Genomic DNA, 22,009 nt, shown 5'->3' on the forward strand with positions numbered 1-22,009 from the left:
AATAAGGTCATCCGCAAAAAATCCACACTAATGTATTACTGCTTGTCTTTAGTAAATCCTGACAGTAGTTTTTTAAAACCAAAAGGGGGTTTGCGCTGGCGCAAGCTGTTGTAAATCTGACTGTTTTTGTACATAAAAAGTCTGACAATGAGCAAGTTTGTTATCATAGCAGAAGCATCAGTAATATTGTTATTGACAATGAGTGGGCCTTTGAGTCAAAAAGGTCGAGAACCACTGATTTGGAGTTAAATTCTATACCTTGCGAGAAATCCTCGGCAGTGGGCCTGCAGCCGTATGATCTTCATGCGGAAGGCTGTATAGCGTTTTCTCACAAAGAACATCCTGGTGTAACGCTGCAGAGTCAAGGCAGCAACATGCCTTACTCTGTCCCTCTTACTCTCCAACAGGAAGTAGATGTCCTCTTTCATGAACAACTAATAAAAAATAAAAGGTGCAATCAAGTACTTAAAAACAGATGTGGAGAGTAGTCTCACATAGCCAGACATTTCTCATCATAAAGTCTAGTCCACATTGCAAAGATAAGCTGCGTTTCCACCGCAGGAACTTTCCTCAAGAACTAGGGACATATGATGCGTTCAAGTCCTCCTGGGATGTTCGTATTTACGAGGTGAGAAGTCGTGTTTTTAAGACATCATGTGTGTTCAAGTCTCTTTGGTTTGAGAAAGATAGTGGTGTACCTTCTTTTAATGAATTTCACAAAAATACAGCAAAGTTTGTTAACATTGCTTATAGAAAATGAAGAACAAAGAATGGGCATCAGCTGAGATTTAATATTTTACGTTTGTAATTAATCTATGAAGCCATTGTAAACTGTATCGTTATATATTAGGCTAATTGTAATATTACAACGCTAGCTTACTTTGTTGTAAATGACAAAGCCTGACAGTGTCACTGCTAAATATCCGTTATATTCAACTACAGACATTGCATCCATTGATTCCACCATGTTTCTCACTGACACGCCCCTTCGTACAGATCGGGGCTTCCCGAACTTCCCACTGGCATTTACGACTTCGTGGTGGCGTTCATGTGCTTTCAACTCGTAAATATGATCTTTACGACATGACTTGAACGCACCATTAGGGTGGTACTCTGTGTGTTTTGACTGCAGATTCCAGGATCTAAATGAAAGTCTGGGTAAAAATGTCCCCCTCAGAAAGTCCCTGCTCGCGAGGTAGTACTTTTTTAAAGTTCAGGAACTTTCGGGGGTGGGACTTGGGTGCTGAACATGCTGATTGGATGAGTAAACGCAGCATTTTGATTGGTTGCCTGTTGAAGTCTGTTGCAGTGCGCGCAGAGTTGTTTACTATTCAAATCCACAATGGAGTTTTAAAAATATGACCGACAACGAGGTTCAGGCTTTATTAAGCTTATATGCAGAGGATGAAATTCAGCACGAACTGGAAAGGGGTTGTTCCAAATTGTTCCAGCTAATTTACATGGAAACGCGGCTATATTTTGGACAATAACTACCTGTGGGTGGTCCATGGTGTGGGTCACTGTGATTTTGCCAAGTAAGACATGTTCCTGGATCAACATTTCTGTCCAAAAAGTCCTAACCCTACCCCTAAACCTAACCCTACCCACAACTTATCCCTTAAATCAGAAGGATTCGATAGGTGAATAACCTAGATGTAGAAGCACCTAACCCTGGCTGTAAGCCTAAACTTGACATAAACTGCAAACTTGTCCCTCAAATCTGATTGATTGACTGGAATGTTGATCCAGGATCAACAAAGATGATGATCCAGGAACATGTTGTACTTGGTCAAATAACGTTCACCGTGACGTCTGACGGTCTGAAGTGCACTAATCAGAATCATGCTCACCTTGGTGACACCAACTTGAAAAGATCCTTGTCTGACAGGGCAAAGCTTCGCTAACATGATGACACAGTTTTCACCATTGGCAGGTGGAGGCTGTTTGAGGCCTAGCAGTGACTTGTATCTGAATTCAACCGAATAATTGAGTAATTATTATCATTAATATATTTTAAAAAGATACACAAGGGAAAAAACGTTGTGTTAATGGCCTCAGACGTGTTTGACATGTCTAGCTCTTACCTGAAAAGGAAGACATCAAATGGCATTCTGATCGGGTAGCCCTCTCTCCTGATTCGAATGGTTTCTAAAATCCCAGAATAATTCAGTTGGGCACTGACCAACTCCATGTCAAACACAGCAGGCTCCTGTAAGGTTACATACTCTCTCAATGGATTTCAATTCCAGCCAAGATGCAAATAGCGTAATACCCCTGAACCCAGTGACCACGGTTCCTTACCTTGTTTTGATTTGGCTTTATGCATCGCACAAAATATGGGTTGGCTCTGTTAGTACAAAATGGAAAGAAGTACTTGGTGATAAAAAACGTACATGGGTCTGAAGCCAATAACAGAAGAGATTCATGCAGACAGCGTAATGCACTATTCAGGTGGTCTACCTCTCCATCTTTTCAATGAGCTCCATGAGGGATTGTTGGAACTTGGCCGCCACCGTTGAGGCCTGATGGCGCCGTGTTACTGTGCTGTTCTTCCTAACATGAGATCTCTGTTGGTCGAGGGCCTCAGCATAGCTCATGAACAGATATGCAACCATCTAAAACCACAGTGAGATAAGGGTCAGTTTATTGGGGTCATTTCATTCCTGGCTCATGGCAGTTAAATCATTTCTCTTACCTTGTTTTTGCTATGAATAAAAAGGTCAAGAACATCCTGGCGAACTTGATCGTAATTCTTATCCAGAAATTTATGGACCTGTGATGCATGTTTTCAATCACAAAAAGTTTGGTGTATTTCTTCACTAATACTTGATTTGGGAATAAGTAAAAATGTTTGATGGTTCAAGGCAAGTAGTTTAAATGCACCTGATAGGAGACCTTCCCAGCGTAATGCTTGATAGTCAATTCTGGGAGAGGCATTTTTGGCTTGGAATACAGTGGATTGTTGCCATGGTGATAGTGGCATTTCTGAAGGAAGGTATGGTCTGTAGCCTAGAGGAAATTCATCCAAAAGGAGGTTAATTAAAATTAAAATTATGCAAACTAGTAGTGATGAATAGATCACAAGAACATCACTGAACAGTAAGAAGAAATGACACCTGTGGAAACCCGCTCTGATCGTCAAGAATTCTGAGTATCCCATGGGGCTTTGCTGCAATGAGGTCAATGCAGGCCTGGTTGTCAGAGAAATGCACCTCTTCCCAGATGATTTGCTCTCTGCTATATTCATCCTTGCATATTCAAAAGATAATCATTTTTTAGATGCATACCACAGGCAAATTACGAGCGGTGGTATTAACATTAAGTGACATGGCATTTGATGCACAGAAGCCAATGGCACATGTCGCTATGCTTATTGGCACATTCCTCAACTGTCTTTATTTACAGATTCACTCCTTGTGTTTCCTAGAATGGGCAGTTTGTGTGATCAACATTGGGATTACATTTAACATTCAGTGGCACATGCCACTCAGATACTGATGTGCCACAAACTGACAACATGTTGGAAAAAATATTACTGACTTTAATACGTTTAATTGACATTTATTTAAAATATCACTAAAATAGGCTATTTATTTTGGATTTTGTGTCACAATTACGTCAGTATAGCTTCTCAGCTCATCTGTACTATCCACAGACAAATGCCAAAGAAGACTGGATGTGCAACCAGATGTGCCAATGAGTATCTTAATGTTAAAACCGCTACTGCAATTTACTCATCTACAGTTCTTAGATGATTAGAGTGAACAGAGACAGCTTACTTGTTCTTCTTTGAAAATGACCCTGTTGAAAAAGAACTGAAGGTACTCATTTGCATAATTTATGCAAAGCTGTTCAAAGCTGTTGAAGGTAAGATCCTACAAGGCACAAAAATTTGATTCAGTCGAATGCAATCCAAATTGTACCACAATGAAGAGTATTAGCAAAACCTTTTACTGTCGTGGGCAAATCAGTTACAGCGCCATACCTCAAATCCATAGATATCAAGGATGGAGATAGAGAGTGCTTCATTCCGAGGATAAACCTGCGTATTTATTCTGTCTGTTAGCCAGCTGAACAGAAGGGAATATAGGATCTTGGCAACTGCATCTCTGTTATGTTTGAGAGGGAACATTACCATAATTTGATTACCTCAATGCATAGAAGTTAGACAGCAGTTTTCATGACACTGGTTATAATTCTAATACTCTCTGAAAGTTCATTACTTTCTATTTTCAATTCCAGATTTCATCCTTGCTCAGTCTTTCTTTAACCATTATTATTTATTAAACTCCTTGAAAATGTAATTCTTAAAAAAAAAAAAAATCTAGAAAGTATGCCTTGCCAAACAATTTCACTTGAAGTTATAGTATGTGTGTATATGACATTCTTCTTTCAGACAAATACCAGAGTTATATAAAAAAAAAATGTCCTAGCTAATCCAAGCTTCAATGGCATATCACAACTATCTTTTTCTTTACTAACCCCCCAGAGCCGTGTGGAGTATGTTTATAATGGATGGATGCACTTTGGTGGGCTTCAAATTTTGGGCTGAAAGAAGAATATCATATACACCTAAGATGGCTTGAGGGTGAGTAAATCATTGGGTAATTTTCATTTGTGGGTATACTTTTAAGTTTTTTTTATGGAATTATGCAGAAAATGTTCCTACTTGCAGAAAAAAATTACCACCATTACTGTCATATCACGATTATTTTGGGATTGCCAGCAATAAAATAAAAAGGCCTCGTCATATTCAACCAATTAGAAGACCTCTGGGGCACTTTCTGCCTGTGTCAGTTTCATTTACCGTGCCAACATAGAGGAAACACTGAGAGAGTGAAGATAATAGACTTTAATTAGTAAAAAGATAATTTTTTACCATTTATTTTTGGTAAAAAGAGAATTTGAAATACTATTCATGAGCTTGTAGAGTGTGTTGTTGTAGAGAAATGTCCGATGCGAACAACGGCTTAAAAAGCCAAACGTCGTAACGGAAGAGGAAGAAGAAAATAAAGAGACCAAAAAGCGACAAACCCAAAAAAAGAAGCAAGACGAGAGTGATGAGAATTTTACAACGCTTGAAAAAAGATGTCGAGCTTGCTTTTCTTCAGGTTAAAAAAAAAAACTAACCACCATATTACACCATTTTTTACAGTCTACATGCTACACCAAAGAGATGTTTTAGAAAGAAGGGGCGTGGCTCATTCGGTGGCTAAATCTGGTGGAAGTTCTAGAGCGACAAACAGCGCTTTTAGGCTGATTGTTTTGAAAGTTGTAATGAACTATTTTTCTTAGCTGAAGCTTTTAGATAATGTACAAGTAAAATAAAAGTAGATGAAAAACTAAACAAATCAATATTTATTTTTTTATGAATTATGAGATTAAAAAAAGTCTCAATTATCTTTTTTGTACATTGAATGAATTATTTTTCAAGTAAAATAAAAGTAAAATAAAAAAATTCAACTGAAATCAATATTTTTTTTTGTATGAATTGTGACATATAAATTTGCAATTGCAAGACATTTTTTTTATACCTTTTTATTTTATTTTTATTCCGTGGTTGAAGCAAGCTTCCAATTGTTTTTATTTAGCAATATTTATTTATTCATTCATTTATTTATTTATTTATTCGTTTATTTAACAGGGACAGTGTATGGCACTCAGCCACACCAGAATTAGCTACAAGCTAAATTTCATCTGTAGTTTATTTGGCAATTAGCAAAGTGTAAGCATATAAAAATGCATTGAAGGAGTTTCCCTACCTGGCATCAATTGCACTCTCAACAGTCAGGGGTGTGTAGATCTTCTCCCTCATTGTTTCCTATAAGAAAGTACAGAATTATCAGAAATACTGGTAGCAAAGTTCCTAAAATTGGTGAACTGGAACGTACTGTTATAATAAAACACAGCACTTTTATTGGAAACCAGCTTTGTTTAAATACTGAGATGAAATGTTGCTGAGGCAGTGTCTTTAGGCAAGTGAAACTGATATGGCCCTTAAGAGGACCTAGCCTACAGCACTATTGTCGGTAGATGTAAACACATCCCGGCATCTGTGGCAATACTATACTAATCCCTTTCAAATGATGACATTAAGGCCTTTAAATAAAAAAACATTCCTTAAATAGTTTAACATTGTGGTAGAAGAATTTCCTTTCTCATTCACTTTACTTGGATAGATCTCTTGGATATCTCTTAGCAGGATAAAAACCTGGTGTCGATGTCTGAAAACAGGGCTTAATGGTTTCATCAGATAAGATAAGCCTGGTAGCATGAGATCACCATCCAATTCAATGTGCAAAGGGAAATTACTTTGAGTATGGCCCTCTCCTGTTACATAGAGAGTACCTGCTCCTTTAATGAAAAGAATTAGCTAAATTACATTGAAGAGCCCTCAAAGGTGTCACACCTGCAGCCGTGAGTAGTAGTCTAAATGCCTTAGCACATTTCAGCATGGCAATGGGACTGTGAACACTGATGAGCACTGGCTCTAACCAAGACTGAGACAAAGGCTGATCTGAAACAAGCTGCTGTGTAAAGGATCATATGAACGTTTTTTTCAACGATACATCTGAAATCAGGAAGTGATGTGGATCTGATGTGAGGAAAGATGCTGAAATAGAACACAGACATGGTGATGGTCTCCACCAGAGGAAGGTTGAGGAATCAGCTCTTGATACCTTAAAAGGAAAATATGTGGAATGGAAGCAATTGGGATTTCATATAAGAAAACATCTTAAAAACACTGGATGCTTCTTTATTTACAGAAACTGTACTGGACAAGAAATGATGGAACTTAAACACTTTACCTTCACTTTACCTTTGTTGGTGCGGAATATTGGATAGTTTCAGACATATATCAGGTTTGAATAGGGACTCTATTTAAATAAGCTCTCTATTGGGTTTGAATGACACATTTGAGAATTTTTCTATTGGGCCTAGGTTTTTCATTAAATTATGTTTTAATTGAGGATTTTATTATGGATTCTAGGGTCTGTTTACGCGACATCATTTTCAATTAAAAACTGAAAACTTTTTATGCTTTTGGCCGTTCATTGACAAGACAACTGGGTTTTTGGGACCTGAAAACGCAAACTTTTGAAAATGGGTTTCGAAGTGCAAGTTTTTGAAAACTATATTGTTATCGTCTCCGTGTAAACTTCAATGGATTCTAGGGTCTGTTTACGCGACACCATTTTCAATTAAAAACTGAAAACTTTTTATGCTTTTGGCCGTTCATTGACAAGACAACTGGGTTTTTGGGACCTGAAAACGCAAACTTTTGAAAATGGGTTTCGAAGTGCTACTTTTTGAAAACGATATTGTTATCGTCTCCGTGTAAACTACAAAACCATGAATCTGTGAAAACGATGATTAGTCCTACGTGTTTGGCTCGAGTTCTCTGTAGTAAAATAATGTGTATGTGCGCTGGCGCATAGTCTTTCTTTTCGTGGATCTGTGTGAACAGGGATCATTTTGTCAATGTCATCTGTACAAAGAGAAAACCTTTCAGTTTTTTGTACATCATTGTCGTGTAAACGTACCCTCAGAGTACAATATGGGAATTGATTTTGAACAATAGCTTAAACCTCTAAAGACAGACCTACTGTGAGCTGTGAATTTGTTAGACTATTACATGCTTGTGTTGAAGCCATCAGCCCGCACTATTTCAACGTATTAAATAATGCTGGAATCCTGGTAAAAAAACTTCATCATCCATGATTCTATACTCGGAAATTGCATGATATAAGGTATGAATTGGGGGGCAATTGCGAGAAAAAAATTGTGAGAAGTTGTGATGTCTGAGCTTAATGGTCAGGGCTTAATGGTTTCATCAGATAAGAAAAGCCTGGTAGCGTGAGATCACCGTCCAATTCAATTGGACAAAGGGAAATTACTTTGAGTATGGCCCTCTCCTGTTACATATAGAGTATCTGCACTCTAAAAAAAAAAGGTTCTATATGGCACCAAAAATGGTTCTTCGTCGTAATCATAGAGGAACCACTTTTGGTGCTATATAGCACCATATCTTAACATGTTCTGTATATGGTAGCGGTGCTATATAGCACCTTAGTCAAAGAACCTCTGAAGAACCGCTGAAGAACCACTGAAGCACCAAAATTGGTGCTATTTAGCACTTAAAAAGGTTCCCCTATGCTTACGAGCAAAGAACCATTTTTGGTGCCATATAGAACCTTTTTTTTTTTTTTGAGTGTGCTCCTTTAATGAAAATCAGATACAATTCTGAAGGGGGGAAAAGTCAAAATTGTGAGATATAACTTGAAAATTCTCAATTGCGAGAAAAAAATGGTGAGATAAAAAGTGGTAACTACCATTTTAATATTTTATTCCGTGGTAAAAGCAATTAAGCTTACAATTTTTTTTATTTAGCGATATTTATTATTTGGCCATTAGCAAATTCTAAGTGCAAGCTTGCATATAGAAATGGATTAAAGGAGTTTCCCTACCTCGCATCACTCTCAACAGGGGTGTGTAGATCTTCTACCTCATTGTTTTCTTTTTTTAATTTTTTTAATATATCATTTAATATCTTTTTTTAAAAATAATTCTGTTCAACAGTGGAATTCATTGTGAAAAACTACATCATGATTCCGCAGGGAAATCATTCTCCACTAGAAGTTGCTGGAGTCGTCCAGCAACTCTCCGTTGGCTTGCAAGCTTGAAAAACCAAACTCTAGTCAGGCCAATCACATCGTGTATAGAGTCGGTGGGCGGGCTTAACATAATGACGGCAGAGTTGTGACGGTTCCGCGTGAAATCCCTGCTACTTCCCTGCTAACAAAGAAGGTTACGGCACTGAAGTCATTCTTAAAAAAGGAAGATGTGTTCTGAGTTTTGCCGACCGGATGCGGCAAAAGTTTAACTAGCTCCAACTAGCTCCGCTGGTGGGAAAACTCATGGGACTCAGCCACAACCCACTTGTGATTGTTGTCACCACTGATAGCGCCCTGGTTGGTTGTAGAGCTATCCTATTGCGTGCAGAGGGAATTTGAAAGACAACCGAACCGTTTATCCCGCCCCTCGGATTGAGCCCTGCCAATGGTGTGTTCCCAGACCCAACATCTTGATGTGGGTCTGACTTGTCAGGCTAAATCTCCACCAATCAGCGAATCAAACACTAGTGCCCAACCACTCCCATGAAACTCCCATTGCGAATGAGGATGTTATAATGTATGTAGAAATGAATGGGAAATACTTGTGGAACCAAGGCTGCTGAAAAAGTGGGCAGGCACTGTTGTACTCTATAGTGAAATTTACACAGTCCTTTTGATCAACGGGTATTCACGGTAGTACTGCCTTTTAGGTTTTGGTATTACTACACAAGCAAGTTTACTGTGTTTGTGGCCGGGTTAATACTTCGACAGACCTCTTGGTGGCACCCCTGCAGAGGGTGAAATGGCATCTGCTACACTCTTAGGACTGTAACACAGTCTATGATGGGAGTCTGATATTGCTTTAGGGTTTCCCCGACTGGGTTACACTGGTTACCATAGGGATATGGCCTGCTGCCCTGCCATAATCAGCTTTCCATGTTATACTATATGAGGGTTGTGGGGCTTATACACACCATTTACGGCTTTCTTTTGGTGTGATGTGCCTGCTGTCTAATTGAACAGTGTTGGCATTTGGATCATGTTTCCAAAGGACTGATGTAATGATAAATCCGTCACTAGCAGTGTGCTGATACTTGGCATGGGGCCTTGATGTGAGTTCAGCCAGGAGGTCATGTAAGGTCTAGAGGTGAGTTGCAGACTCTTCCTGTTGATATCCTTGAGTCCAGTCAGTCTCAAACAACGGAATACGCAATATACAGTGGCCGGAAAACATGTCACACTTAAAAATACATGAATGTCATATAACAGTATGACATTGCAAGTATCATCTAGTGTAGGGAAAGACAGCGTGCCTTTTATAAACAAGAAGTTTGTTCAAAATTGACACTTTGCCAACTGTTAGTGTAGCACGTTTATAGTTATTTTGATCAATTACATGTGTGGACTTGGAGGAAACTGACTTCCTGCATAGTAAAAATAACCTAGGCACCAGTTGGTTAAAGTCATTGCGAAAGTTAGTAATGGCTTTGCATTGGTTTGCTCTTAAACTATCTAATGCAACAATATAATAATGTGATAGGATCATTTTATTACCTAATGCAATAAAACCCATTTTAAACATGCTTTAGAGTAGACCCAGAGTAGGGTCTAACCCAGCACAATAGGAAATACCACTGATGGATGATTGTTCAATAAATGATTGCCAATGTAAAGCAAATGTAAAGGCCAATTCACACTGCACTGACAGACGGCAACCAACACGGACCATCACCAGATTACAGTATGTCACTTCTCAGACATTCTTAGACATTCCACAGCTCGACAAATGCAGACTGAACAAATTCAATCAGTGAAAACAAACACATGTGAAACACACTGATCCAACAAAACGTGTCTGGTGCTGTTGGTCAGTGAAATTGTCCTAGAAAGTGGGTAATGTGAGAACAGTTCTGCATGGATAGCAGCATGCAGAAAATACAATAAGGTATAGGCTATAACATATCCACAAAAAAAAAAAAAACGACATTATCTTTTGTCAAGTTGAATCTAGTATTGAAGACATTAGCAGGCAAGTTTTTTTACCGTGACTTTGAAAGTAATGGACTTCTGTAGACCCTCTGGGGAAATCTGTAGAAGTTCAGCCACCACTCGGATCTCCTGAGCACTCACAACTGATGCCACTTCCTGAGATTCAGTCTGCCAAAAAAAATTCAACTTATCGCATGGCACCACTGAAATAGATCATTATAGTGCAGCAACATGAGAGGAAGCCAAGTGAGGAGAATACATCCATTTGATTGAGTTTCACTGTACCTCATATCTCTCGAAGAAGACATTTCCTAAGTGGAGGATGGAAGACAGGACTCTAAAGATACCGTTCTGGTCTTCGGCACTGAAGTGAAGTATTTCCATGGCACTGACAAGCCTGCGGAAATCCTCCCCATCACTCTTGCCAACAATCTCACAGTCTCCGCCCTTGAGCGTCCATGAAAGAGAACAGCCATCTAGCTTTTGAGGCTTTTTTGGCTATAATAATCTAGCTGATTAAACCATGGCCTCACCTGATTGAGGTAATAATACGTCTCGGCGTCTTGAAGGTAGAAAGACTGCTTCTGCTGTGAAGGAAGGCCTGCAAGCATCTCGTAAAAAATGTGATAGTTTCTTTCATCTTTGGCCTGAGAGACAAAAATTAAGAAAATAGAGAAAAATTAACATTGTATTTGTAATTTGTTTAATAAATTAGTATTTTAAATGTCTAAATGAGCATTATGAAGAATACCTGAAACACAATCCTGGACTTTTCAAGTAGATACTGTGAGGTTATGGCACCGCTGATTACCCCTCTGTTTGGAGCAGGAAAAGCATTAATATGTCATTTGCAATTTAACCCATGCACTCCAACATACAGTAATTTTAACCAGCATCATGGTAATCTTGACCCTGTTATCCTCTTTCAGTTATAAAGGTACTCCAAATAAGTGTTTCCTCTTGCTAGGTGTATCAATAAAATATTGTAAAGAGATATTGATGAATGAGATATTGGTTTTGATGAACTTACTCTTCCATACATATTTCCATATATTTCCCAAATCGACTGGAGTTATCATTCCGTACAGTTTTGGCATTTCCAAAAGACTCTAAAAGAGGAGTTGCTTCGAGAATCTGTAGATTAAGCCATTAATTAATGTGTGAAGGATGTAGCAATAATTTCACATTTAAAAGATACATTTACTTGAGAAACAACAATGCATGAGACTTGCAGATTGTATCTTGAATGTATTTTGTCTTACTGCACTGGCAGCTTTTTTTACTTGTTTCTGAACATCAAAATAATCTGCCAGTGTAATAAGAAAAAATGCCATTTTTAAAAGATACAATTTATGACAGCAAATCATAATATTTACTATCATGCATAGCAATCCAAAATAGCATTTTTTTTTTGCTTTGCTTTGCTGTTTCTAGAAAGCATGTGATGTTCTTTTAGTTGGAGATACTTTAACATTTCTGTTAATTTGTTTAATACTCCATAGGTAAACTTTTGCACACTTGCATATCACAAAGTGCAACAAGCCATGCAACAAGGTTGCAAACAACAGAAAAGTACAATACCTCAATCTGTATCATGGCATATAAAAGTAAAATAGGAGAAAAGGGTAAGTTATAAAATGTGCATGAACTGAGTTGAACAGTTTTCCAAGATTTCATTAGCTTAATTCATACCTGCTGTGTGATGTTCTGTTTGTGATGTATTGCGGCTAAGTACCGGAGAACTAGCTTTGTGGTCTCTGTTTTACCAGAGCCACTCTCCCCACTGAAAGACAATAAGCACATTTAGACCACATGATGACTGTTACCCTCTAAAGTACCAGTTTAACTACTTAATTGGCATAGAATGCTGCTTAGCATGTGAGGAAACGACGTTCTTGTCTTTTGCCATGCACTTAAGTAATGAGCGAGGTGTCTGATCATCAGACAGAAGTGAAATTGAATGCTTGATTGTGGCTTTCGTTCCAGATACTCTGAACTGCCATGGGTACATTTCACAGAGACATGATCTGCTGGTGCAATCATGGCCTAGACATCAGTAGTCTTTCCTTACAGGTATCTTCGTCAGAGCTAGGTTTAAAGTGTTCCAGGCGATCAGCTGTGTCAAGTAGAACTAACACTGATGACTCCATCAGTGCAAGACTACTTAAGGTGACAGGACATAGATTAGCTCTTTGAATTCTGTCAGTTATTTTAATTGATCTTTCCAAAAACACATTATGAGTTAGGTTAGTTGAACAATGTGAACAAATATATACTTGATGTATTTAAAATGTTCTGTGAGATAATCTTACATGTTTACCCTAAATTGATCCTACCTGATAATAATGCACTGATTTTCTTTGGCATCCATCATTTTTGTGTATGAGGCATTTGCAATAGCAAATAGATGTCTGCAGACACAATGGATAAGATCAAAACATTTAAGAAAAAAATACAAAATAAGGTATTAGCCTAGCATTGATAAAATAAAATAAAAAACTGTTATCTTGTTAAAGTACCGGTACATACTATATATATATATACGGTAAATACTACTGAAGTTTAAAGTAAAGGGTTCAAAGTATTATGAATGAATTAATGAATTAATTAAAGAACTTACGGAGAATTCTCTCCAAGGGCATGCCCTTTGTGTTGCAGAACCATGTCTGTTCCGTAGATGTTGAACATCTTGTAAGGATTAACAGACACCAGAATACTTCCAATGTAAGTCTTGGGGGGGAAAAAACACAACAAAATTGTTTTTTCTTTAATTTCTTTTTTAAATTCATCCAAAACTCTTTGTACTAAAGATATTTACAGAAAAAAAAGTATTTTAATTTTATTTAACCAGTGGTCAAAATACATAATTCTTAGTTCTAAAGAAAAACATGGATAGCTGTTAGTAAAAAACAAACACATGAATGTACTATCATAATAGATTTTGCATTTTACTTACATATATCAAATTGCGTTCAAACCTTTTCTTCAAATTCAGTAACACAGCACCTTCATGCAGGTCCCTGGAAAGATTTTTATTCTTTATGAAAGCATTTAAAAGTGAACACAAAATGTCACTATATATGTGACCCTGGACCACAAAACCAGTAATAAATCACACGGGTATATTTGTGGCAATAGCCAACAATAGATTGTATTGGTCAAAATTATCGTATTTTTTTCTTTTATGCCAAAAATCATTATGATATTAAGTAAAGATCATGTTCCATGAAGATATTTAGCAAATTTCCTACCGTAAATATATAAAAAATGTATTATTAGTGTATTATTAGTAGTAATATGCATTGCTAAGGACTTAATTTGGACAACTTTAAAGGCAATTTTTTTGCACCCTCAGATTCCATATATTCGAATAGTTGTATCTCGACCAAATATTATTCTATCCTAACAATCCATACATCAATTATTTATTTCAGCTTTCATGTGATGTATAAATGATGGTTTCATGGTCCAGGGTCACGTATAGCTTTCATCTTATTCAATAATTTCATACTCAAGCTGTGTCATGTCTTCGAACCCATCCTCCTCTGCACGTTCACGATACATCATTGTGGGCAGACTTCGAATTGAGTACATCTAAAAAGCATTTCAGTTAAAGAAAAATATTGTGTAAACAATGTGTAAACCAAACATGACGTAAAAGCCAGTATTTCACACTATAATTATTTATAGACCTTAGTCAGGGTAGACGCTATATTGAATTTTACATGGATGAAAATGAGGCTGTGAGGGATATATTTCCGAGTCTTATAATCCTTACAATGGCATGTGTAACCCCTCCTATTCGAACCGCCGCGCTCTAAGCGGGACTCAAACCCGGGTCTGCCGGCATGAGAGTCGGATGCTCCAAGGAGGCTAAAGGCCGCAACCTCTAGCGTCAGTCACTAGAGCGTCTCTTGAGATCAGAGGAGTGAGGTTTACTCGCGCAGCAACTACTAGCTGGCCTCCGTTACACTCACCCCCCTAAACCTCACTCCCATCAGGGTCAGGCCACCTATGTAACCCCTCCTGTTCAAACCACCCCGCTCTAAGTGGGACTCGAACCGGGTCTGCCGGCATGAGAGTCGGACACTCTTAGGCTAGAGTGTCTCTTGAGATCAGAGGAGTGAGGTTTACTTGCACAGCAACTACTAGCTGGCCTCTGTTACACATGCACTATTTTATTGAGTCTTACCACTGAAAGATTTTTGGAAAGATGTTTCATCAGCAACTGGCATATTGTTAAACAGTAGTACAATCCATTGAACACACTGTACTTCTATCCCTCACGGCACTGTTTTCATTCCTTTTAAAAATTAAATGTGCTGCTACCACTAAGGTCTATTGAAATGATACCTGTACATTGTTGTGATATAGCAGGCATTGTAGTTGTATTTTGGTGCATTGTATATTTTAAGTATACACAAATTTAAATACAGTATTAAATTATCCATCCATCCTATATTGTCTAATATCCAGTCAATACTAAAGTCATAATATTTTTCTTTGATATTTGACATTGCCCAGCATCATTTTTGACACATAGATTTACATTCAAATTTCAGTCTTTCTAATCTAATTGCTTTAACCTGACGATTCAGTTATACCATATCATTATTTTTGTGGCACAGATATTGTACTATTATTTTTGTATTTGTTTCCACTGTAGAACAATTTCACAGGAAACGTCTAGATAGCAAAAAAAAAGAGGCTGAGCAATGTTTTCTTATTAAAAGTAACTATTACCTTGTCATACCAGTTCCCTTGAGGTTCACCTTCTCTATCTGGTAGCCATGCAGGTTCTGTGCTATCTGTCTCTTGGCCAGGAAACACAGGGATGTCAAAATTCTCCAGTTCTTCATCCCTATACATGGACCATTTTGTGAGGTTCTGAACAGTATGATGAGGGAGGACTCTTTCTGAAGACCAGACATCATCTGGCTCATGAAGATCTATTATTTGATTTTGAGCCCAGTGTTCACCAGACTGACCCTGAATCTGAGGGGTCACTACTGCGTACCTTGGGTCCTCTGGAGAACGTCCCAGTGTTGACGGCAACTTGTAGGAGGCTTTGCGCAAGTTAACATTCGTCAAGGCATTTCCCAGAAATGGTGATGAGGGAGAATCACTTTGAGCTGGTTTACCTCTTGTCATGATTGATCCATCGGGCAATCTGTAAGATGCTTTACGAAGGTTTTGGTTGAGAAGGGCACCGGAAAGTACTGAAGGGGTAGCTTGCTCTTGTTTAGGATTTCTAAACAGGCCGGAGGTATTAGGTAAGCGATAGTTGGTCTTACCAACATTTTGTAATGCGCTTGACAAATGAGATGAAATTGATTGCTCTGGTTCCTGTTCAGAGCTCTTAGTCAAAAGTGTTCCATCAGGAAGTCTGTAGGAAGCCTTACGAAGGTTTGAGTTCAGAAGAGCATTTGAAAGAATTGGAGAGGGTGACTGCTCTGCTGGTTGGTTTCGGGAAAAAAGAGCACCATCAGGTAGTTTATAGGCAGATTTACGTAGGTTAATATTCTGTAGAGCACTTCCCAAATATGGTGAGGATTTCGATGTGTCCTCGGTTTGATCAGTGCTACTGGATACAAGTGTTCCATCAGGAAGCCTGTAACTTGCTTTTCGAATGTTGGGATTCTGAAGAGCATTGGAGAGCACTGAAGAAGGTTGAGCTGGTGCTGGCTGATTTCTCATTATCGTACCATCAGGGAGCCTATAAGTTGCTTTCCGGAGACTGGGATTTTGCAAAGCATTTGACAGAGCAGATGTAGTAGCCTCCTCTTTTTGGCTTCCTAAATTCCTAGATATTATTGATCCATCAGGTAGCCGAAAGGAAGCTCCTTGAAGGTGTGGATTCTTTTTTAATGCATTTGACAAAGGTGAAGAATAATCCTGTGCTTGCAGGAAAGGAGTAGGACTCTGTAAAGGAGAGGTATAGGATGCATTTCTTAAGTTAGGATTCTTAAGTGCATTTGATAATACTGATGTTTGCTGTTCCGGTTGTGACATCACCGGAGCATATAATGATGTATTTCGCTGAAGAGGTGAGATATACGAGGCACTGCGTAATTGAGGATTTTTTAGTGCATTAGTTAGTGCTGAAGATGATTGCAAAATGCTCTGCGATCCCTGCTGAACAGCTGTGGGAGAATATGGAGATGTGCTTCTTTGCAGTGGGGAAGTTAGGGAGGCATTACGTAGGTAAGGGTTTTGCAATGCATTAGAGAGCATTGGCGAAGAACTCTGATTGATTACCTGAACCTCTTGAGGTGCCACTATAGAATGAGGAGAAGCAGACCTCTGCAGAGGTGAGCGGTAATTGGCATTACGGAGAAGAGGATTTTGTAATGCATTTGTTAACCCTGGAGAAGAGCTCTGAGATAAACTTTGGTTGATCTGTGACATTGGGGATTTAAACCTTGGAAGAGGTGAACTGTACGAAGCAGCAGCAAGATTTGGGTTCTGTAAAGCATTTGTTAGTAGATTGTCATTACGGAGGAGTGGATTTTGTAATGCATTTGTTAAGCCTGGGGAAGAGCTCTGAGATAAGCTTTGGTTGATCTGTGACATTGGGGATTTAAACCTTGGAAGAGGTGAACTGTACGAAGCAGCAGCCAGATTTGGGTTCTGTAAAGCATTTGTTAGTAGGGGAGATGGCCCTTGTTCAACTGTCTGGGAAAATTCAGTTATTAGCTGAGGCTGAGGAGTGCTACTCAATGGAAATTGTGATCTGAGTGAGGCGCGGTTGATTAATTCATTATGCAGAGCATTTCTCTGTGAGAGGATCGGCGATGGAGAGCGTACAGACATTGGTGAACCAGCTCTCACTGAAAGCTGAGGTGACGGACATGGGGTTGGAAAATGTCTTACAGAGAGTTGTGGTGAAGGTACTCCTGGATGTTTTATTGGAACGTGTTGGGTAAAATGTGGTTGAGCATTCATTACAAGAGGATGGTTCTGGCTTCTTATTGATTGTCTGAGAGGAACAGGACTTATTGGTACTCTCACAACAGGACGCCCTCTCCCAATAGGTCTATGAAAACCTCTCTGTGGATTTGGTGTTCCAGGTGGAAAGAATCTCTTTGAGTCTTGAAAACCTGCTGGTCTGGAACCTCGCCTTGCCAACATGATGGGTGAGGATCTAGCACTCTGGTTCAAAGCTCCCAAACTCATGTTTACATTATGGACTGAAGTTCTGAACGGAGCAACATTTTGCATTTGAGGAGTGCCATGATGACTTTTTCTTTGCAAAATTGGATTAACAGGAGATGGCTTAACAGTTCCCATTGGCACTTTGTTGCCACCAAATCCTCTGAATCTACGTGTGGAAGAACGAGTTGGTAGATGTTGTGGGTCATGTTGAATTCTGCCAGAAAATGCTGATGGTGATGGAGAAAGAGGTCTCTGAGATCTAGAAGCAAAGGGGGATATTGGTCTTGGAGACATAGGTCTTTGGGTGGGAGATGTGGCTCTGCGGGGTGGGTATGGAGATCTCTCCTCTAGTGAGTGCTGGCCTATTGTTGGAGACCGTGGAGGGCTCCTCCTCTGTAAAGATGGTTGTGGTGAAAAAGAGCTTTTCCTGATAGATCTTGATGACATTAAAGACTCCTGATTGCTTCTACCAATTGGCCTGAAACGAGATTTTACTGGAGGGGCAGGACTAGCTTGGGAACCTTTCCTCAGTGTCTGTCTAGGCGAAGAAGGAGGACTTCTCCTTCTCATTGAGCCTCGTGGAGACATTGGAGGACTCTCTCTTCCATTAACAAGAGGGGATGGGGCTCTAGAACCAAATGGCTTTCTCTGGGGAGTTGGAGATTTTCCCCTTAAAGAAGCTAAAGGTGATGCTGCTCGTCTGGGCAGTTGTGGAGAAGAAGGGGGGCTAAATTTCCTCCTTTGAATTGGAGAGGACTGCCTTTGTGCATTATTATTGTAAGATGTTGGGCTAAACATTCTAGACTGCCTTGGTGAGAACCCTGGACCCATTTCCTCATACATATCAGATCGTTGGCGAGGTATAGGGCTGCTTCGACCTGGTGAAAAATTGCTTTGTCTTATGGAGAGCTGTGGAGAGGGGAGATTGTGAAATTGTCTCAGGGTTGTTGGTTGGACATTTTCATATGGAAAATCATGTCTCTGAAACATAGGATCTGGATAGACTAAATGGGTAGATACTGGTTCAACCATAGTGGGATCAAATCTTCTAGCAGACAAAACCGGAGATGATGGTGTTGAGAGTGGTATGAGCCCAACAGGTCCAAAATAATGTCTACTTGGGGCAGGTGACACTGGCATTGGAGAGGAAAAGTGTCTTGCCTGAAGAACAGGTGAGGATGGCATTTGGGGTGTTCGGGTTAAAATGGGACTACCAGGTGGTATATTAGATGCTGGTACTTGCTGAATTAATATAGGTGTGGGAGAAAATGACCTTTGTACAGCTTCTGATTGCTGTGGAGTATATAAAGGAAGGCTCATATGTGAAGCAAATTGCTGGTTCTCATATTGGTCTGGAATAATCTCATAATCATTCCTGGGGAATTGCATTGGACTTGCAATTTCAAGTTTTTCTTTTCCAAACAATTTTACTTGTGGTCTTGGGAATCTGAATGAATCCTCAGTCAATATTCCTTCTGTTGGTATTTGTACATATTCATTACCATACATTCCTGAGGGTTCTGTTGGTTCCATGACATCCTCCACTGTGTACATAAATGGCTGGTTAGCAACCATCTGAGGGTCAAGGTAAACTGCAGTGGTTTCTCCATTGTAGATATACTGATTTGGATTGTATGCATATGCATAACCTGGATACATCATGTTGGCATCTGAAACACCATCATAGAGACTGTAATAATTTTGCTGATCACCATAATATTCAAACTGTTCTGGATAGTATCCATAGTCATAGTATTCCACATCATTACCAGGGTAGCCAAATTCATCTTCCGCAGCATAACCCATTTCATCATAGTATTCCATACCATCAACAGGGTATCCAAATTCATCAATTCTCTGGTGCCTGTAATCATAGTCAATTCTATCATCATAATAACCATATGGTTGTCTTCCGTCATACTGATACGGATCGTAATAGTCTTCATCAAAATAGCCATATTCATCCTCATACATAGGATCATAATAATCATTCTCCTCATCATAGAAGCCATACTCATCTTCAGGATAATCATAATACTCCTGGTCATCTTCAAAGTAGTCATACTGATGTGGTCCTCTGTAGCGCCCCTCACCATAGCTGTCCTGATTTCTGCTCCTATAACGTCCCCGGGGGTTATTTCTGCTATAACTACTTTGAACATACTCATCTTCCTCATAGCTGAACTCGCCCTCGTCATATTCATATCCTCCATTCTGATAGCCATGATTTCGGCCCACACTTGACCTGCCATAACTAACAGAGCGACCCATTCTTCCAGATGTTTTGGATGAGATGAATTTGTTTGTTAGCCAGTTTGTTGCACCTGCTATCTTCCCCAGAGCCCATCCTTTACTTTTGAATTGTGCAACTCCAGTTTTCTTTTTGCCAAAGAAGCCTTTGAATTTGCCTCCCAGTCCAGAGGTGGCTGCTGCATTTTTGTTTGCTTTTCCACCGATATTGAGCAATAACAGTGTTCTTCCACCCTCCTGTTTTTTATTTTTGTCTTCTGTAGCTTTTGACTTTCCAAAGCCTGAAAACATACCTTTTTTCTTCTTACTAGCAGATATTCCCATGAAAAGCCTAGATGTGAGTTTTAGCCCTCTTTTTGATTGTTTTGGGGCTGGCTTTGCTAATTCTGCACCATTCTGCTTACCCTGAACAGCAAAGCCTATCATAGCCGAAGACGCCCCTTTCAGGTTTATGTCCTTCATTTTACCTAGCTGAAGTTGTGGCTTCTTCTCTTCAGGTTGGAATCCTGCCACAATTTTAGATGCAGCCTTGATATTGGCACGCTTACCAGTTTTTGGATCAACAGCTTCTTCTGCTGCTTGGCCACGCTTTGGCTTAGCTACAGCTTTCACTGCCATAGCTTTGGATGCTCCCTTCAGTGCAGCTTTCCCTTTCCCTTTTTTACCACCATCATCCTCATTTTGCACATCCTCTTCGTCTACTGCCTCACTGTCCTCAGCCTCACTCCTTTCCACCTCGGATGCCTCCTCGGATTCACTAGGAGCTTGTTTGCCCTTTCCTTTTCCTTTCTTTGGATCCTCTTTCCCTTTCCCTTTAGGAGGCTCTTTGCCACCTTTTGCCGCCTTTGCATCTTCTTTTGCACCTTTCTTAGGTGCAGCTTTGTCTGCTTTCTTTGGTGGCATTTTATCCTTCTCCAACAGTCATGCTAATATATGTCACTATATCAAAAAGTAGTGGTCAGCGACAGAAAACAGTAATACAAATGTTCCATGTGGAATGCAGGTTCAATGTAGTGTTAATGAGCAAGCAGATCTCTTACATCACAAAAAAGTTATGAATTATGTCTAATAATTCTCTTGAATGTAAGCCCAAGTCAAAATAATTTCCACTCAACAAAAAAAGCCAAAATGCTGATAGCTCCTTTTGTTCAGGACTCTACCTTACAGGTGTACTCCTCACTTTTCAGAAATGTCCGACAGAGTCTTGTCCTTGGGCTGTAGTGCTAATTTTGGCAAGAGATTTCCCACAGACAAAAAGCCTCTTTATCTCAGGCATCCATGAATGTCATAATCCCTTTTGTCATGTGCTACAAGCTTTTTCATGCCTTGGGAAAGTACTCCAGTTACACTTTTTGTCCTCTTGAGTTTTGCAGGTAGTGTCCATCAAAAGCTCCAGACGCATGTGTCTGAAAGTATGCGAGGGCTCCCCGTAATAGCCACGAAGGGCACCTTAAATGTATCATCTACACTGACTTAGGGTAACATTATCTGTTTGGCTCATTCCTGTATAAATAATGCACGTTGGCTGAGCTGTTACTAAACTGTGTCTGAGGACATTTCCAAAAAGTATGGTAATAATACTGACCAAAGAGGAATGTGTCCTCCATCACATCTGAGGTGGATTAAATGGTTGATATTATTAGAGTACCAAACAAATAAAACGATTGTAATTTGATGCTGTCATGTCAAATATTTATTTAATTTTCAGTTTTTTATTGAGCTGTGACATTTTGATTCAAAGCAATGTTATCAACCACCTAATAGAACTATTGCCGATAAAAATAATTTGATTCTTTAAATTTATATAACTTAATTTTTTTGATTTGTTGATTTTGTATTGTTTAGGCCAATAAAACTGAAAAAAAGTATATTATTTGTACAAATAATAAATATCTAGCTTGTAATTGTCCAGACTGACATGATATATGCTTTGGATAGTTAATTAGCATTTCTTTATCTTTTGACTATTTTTATGAGCAGGAGAAAATCCAAACAGGTAT

General features: G+C 39.1%; 2 protein-coding genes across 2 annotated transcripts in view; both read right to left on the minus strand.

Moving 5' to 3' along the window:
- Positions 1-15,770, minus strand: part of myo15aa (myosin XVAa) — a 39,299-nt gene extending 23,529 nt beyond the window's left edge. The window contains exons 1-22 of the mRNA XM_079827293.1: positions 15,348-15,770; positions 14,116-14,198; positions 13,561-13,624; positions 13,225-13,334; positions 12,941-13,015; positions 12,297-12,387; positions 11,635-11,738; positions 11,356-11,419; positions 11,138-11,251; positions 10,890-11,051; positions 10,659-10,772; positions 5,763-5,821; positions 3,986-4,109; positions 3,780-3,875; positions 3,117-3,248; positions 2,884-3,009; positions 2,696-2,773; positions 2,461-2,615; positions 2,302-2,347; positions 2,085-2,209; positions 1,851-1,968; positions 259-434 (exon numbers count right to left, since the gene is read on the minus strand). Of these exons, the coding sequence (XP_079683419.1) occupies positions 259-434; positions 1,851-1,968; positions 2,085-2,209; positions 2,302-2,347; positions 2,461-2,615; positions 2,696-2,773; positions 2,884-3,009; positions 3,117-3,248; positions 3,780-3,875; positions 3,986-4,109; positions 5,763-5,821; positions 10,659-10,772; positions 10,890-11,051; positions 11,138-11,251; positions 11,356-11,419; positions 11,635-11,738; positions 12,297-12,387; positions 12,941-13,015; positions 13,225-13,334; positions 13,561-13,624; positions 14,116-14,198; positions 15,348-15,755 (2,624 nt within the window). The 5' untranslated portion in view covers positions 15,756-15,770. The remainder of the gene's footprint in view (positions 1-258; positions 435-1,850; positions 1,969-2,084; positions 2,210-2,301; positions 2,348-2,460; positions 2,616-2,695; positions 2,774-2,883; positions 3,010-3,116; positions 3,249-3,779; positions 3,876-3,985; positions 4,110-5,762; positions 5,822-10,658; positions 10,773-10,889; positions 11,052-11,137; positions 11,252-11,355; positions 11,420-11,634; positions 11,739-12,296; positions 12,388-12,940; positions 13,016-13,224; positions 13,335-13,560; positions 13,625-14,115; positions 14,199-15,347) is intronic.
- A 211-nt stretch (positions 15,771-15,981) lies between these two features.
- LOC307122717 (uncharacterized protein) lies at positions 15,982-17,012 on the minus strand (the record flags this gene model as incomplete). The annotated part of the gene is made up of 2 exons (XM_079810893.1): positions 15,982-16,001; positions 16,115-17,012. The coding sequence occupies 2 exons, from the start codon at positions 17,010-17,012 to the stop codon at positions 15,982-15,984; spliced, it is 918 nt and encodes a 305-aa protein (XP_079667019.1).
- Between the last annotated feature and the right edge of the window lie 4,997 nt (positions 17,013-22,009).

Source organism: Gobio gobio (assembly GCF_949357685.1).
Source record: "Gobio gobio genome assembly, chromosome: 1".
NCBI lineage: Eukaryota > Metazoa > Chordata > Actinopteri > Cypriniformes > Gobionidae > Gobio > Gobio gobio.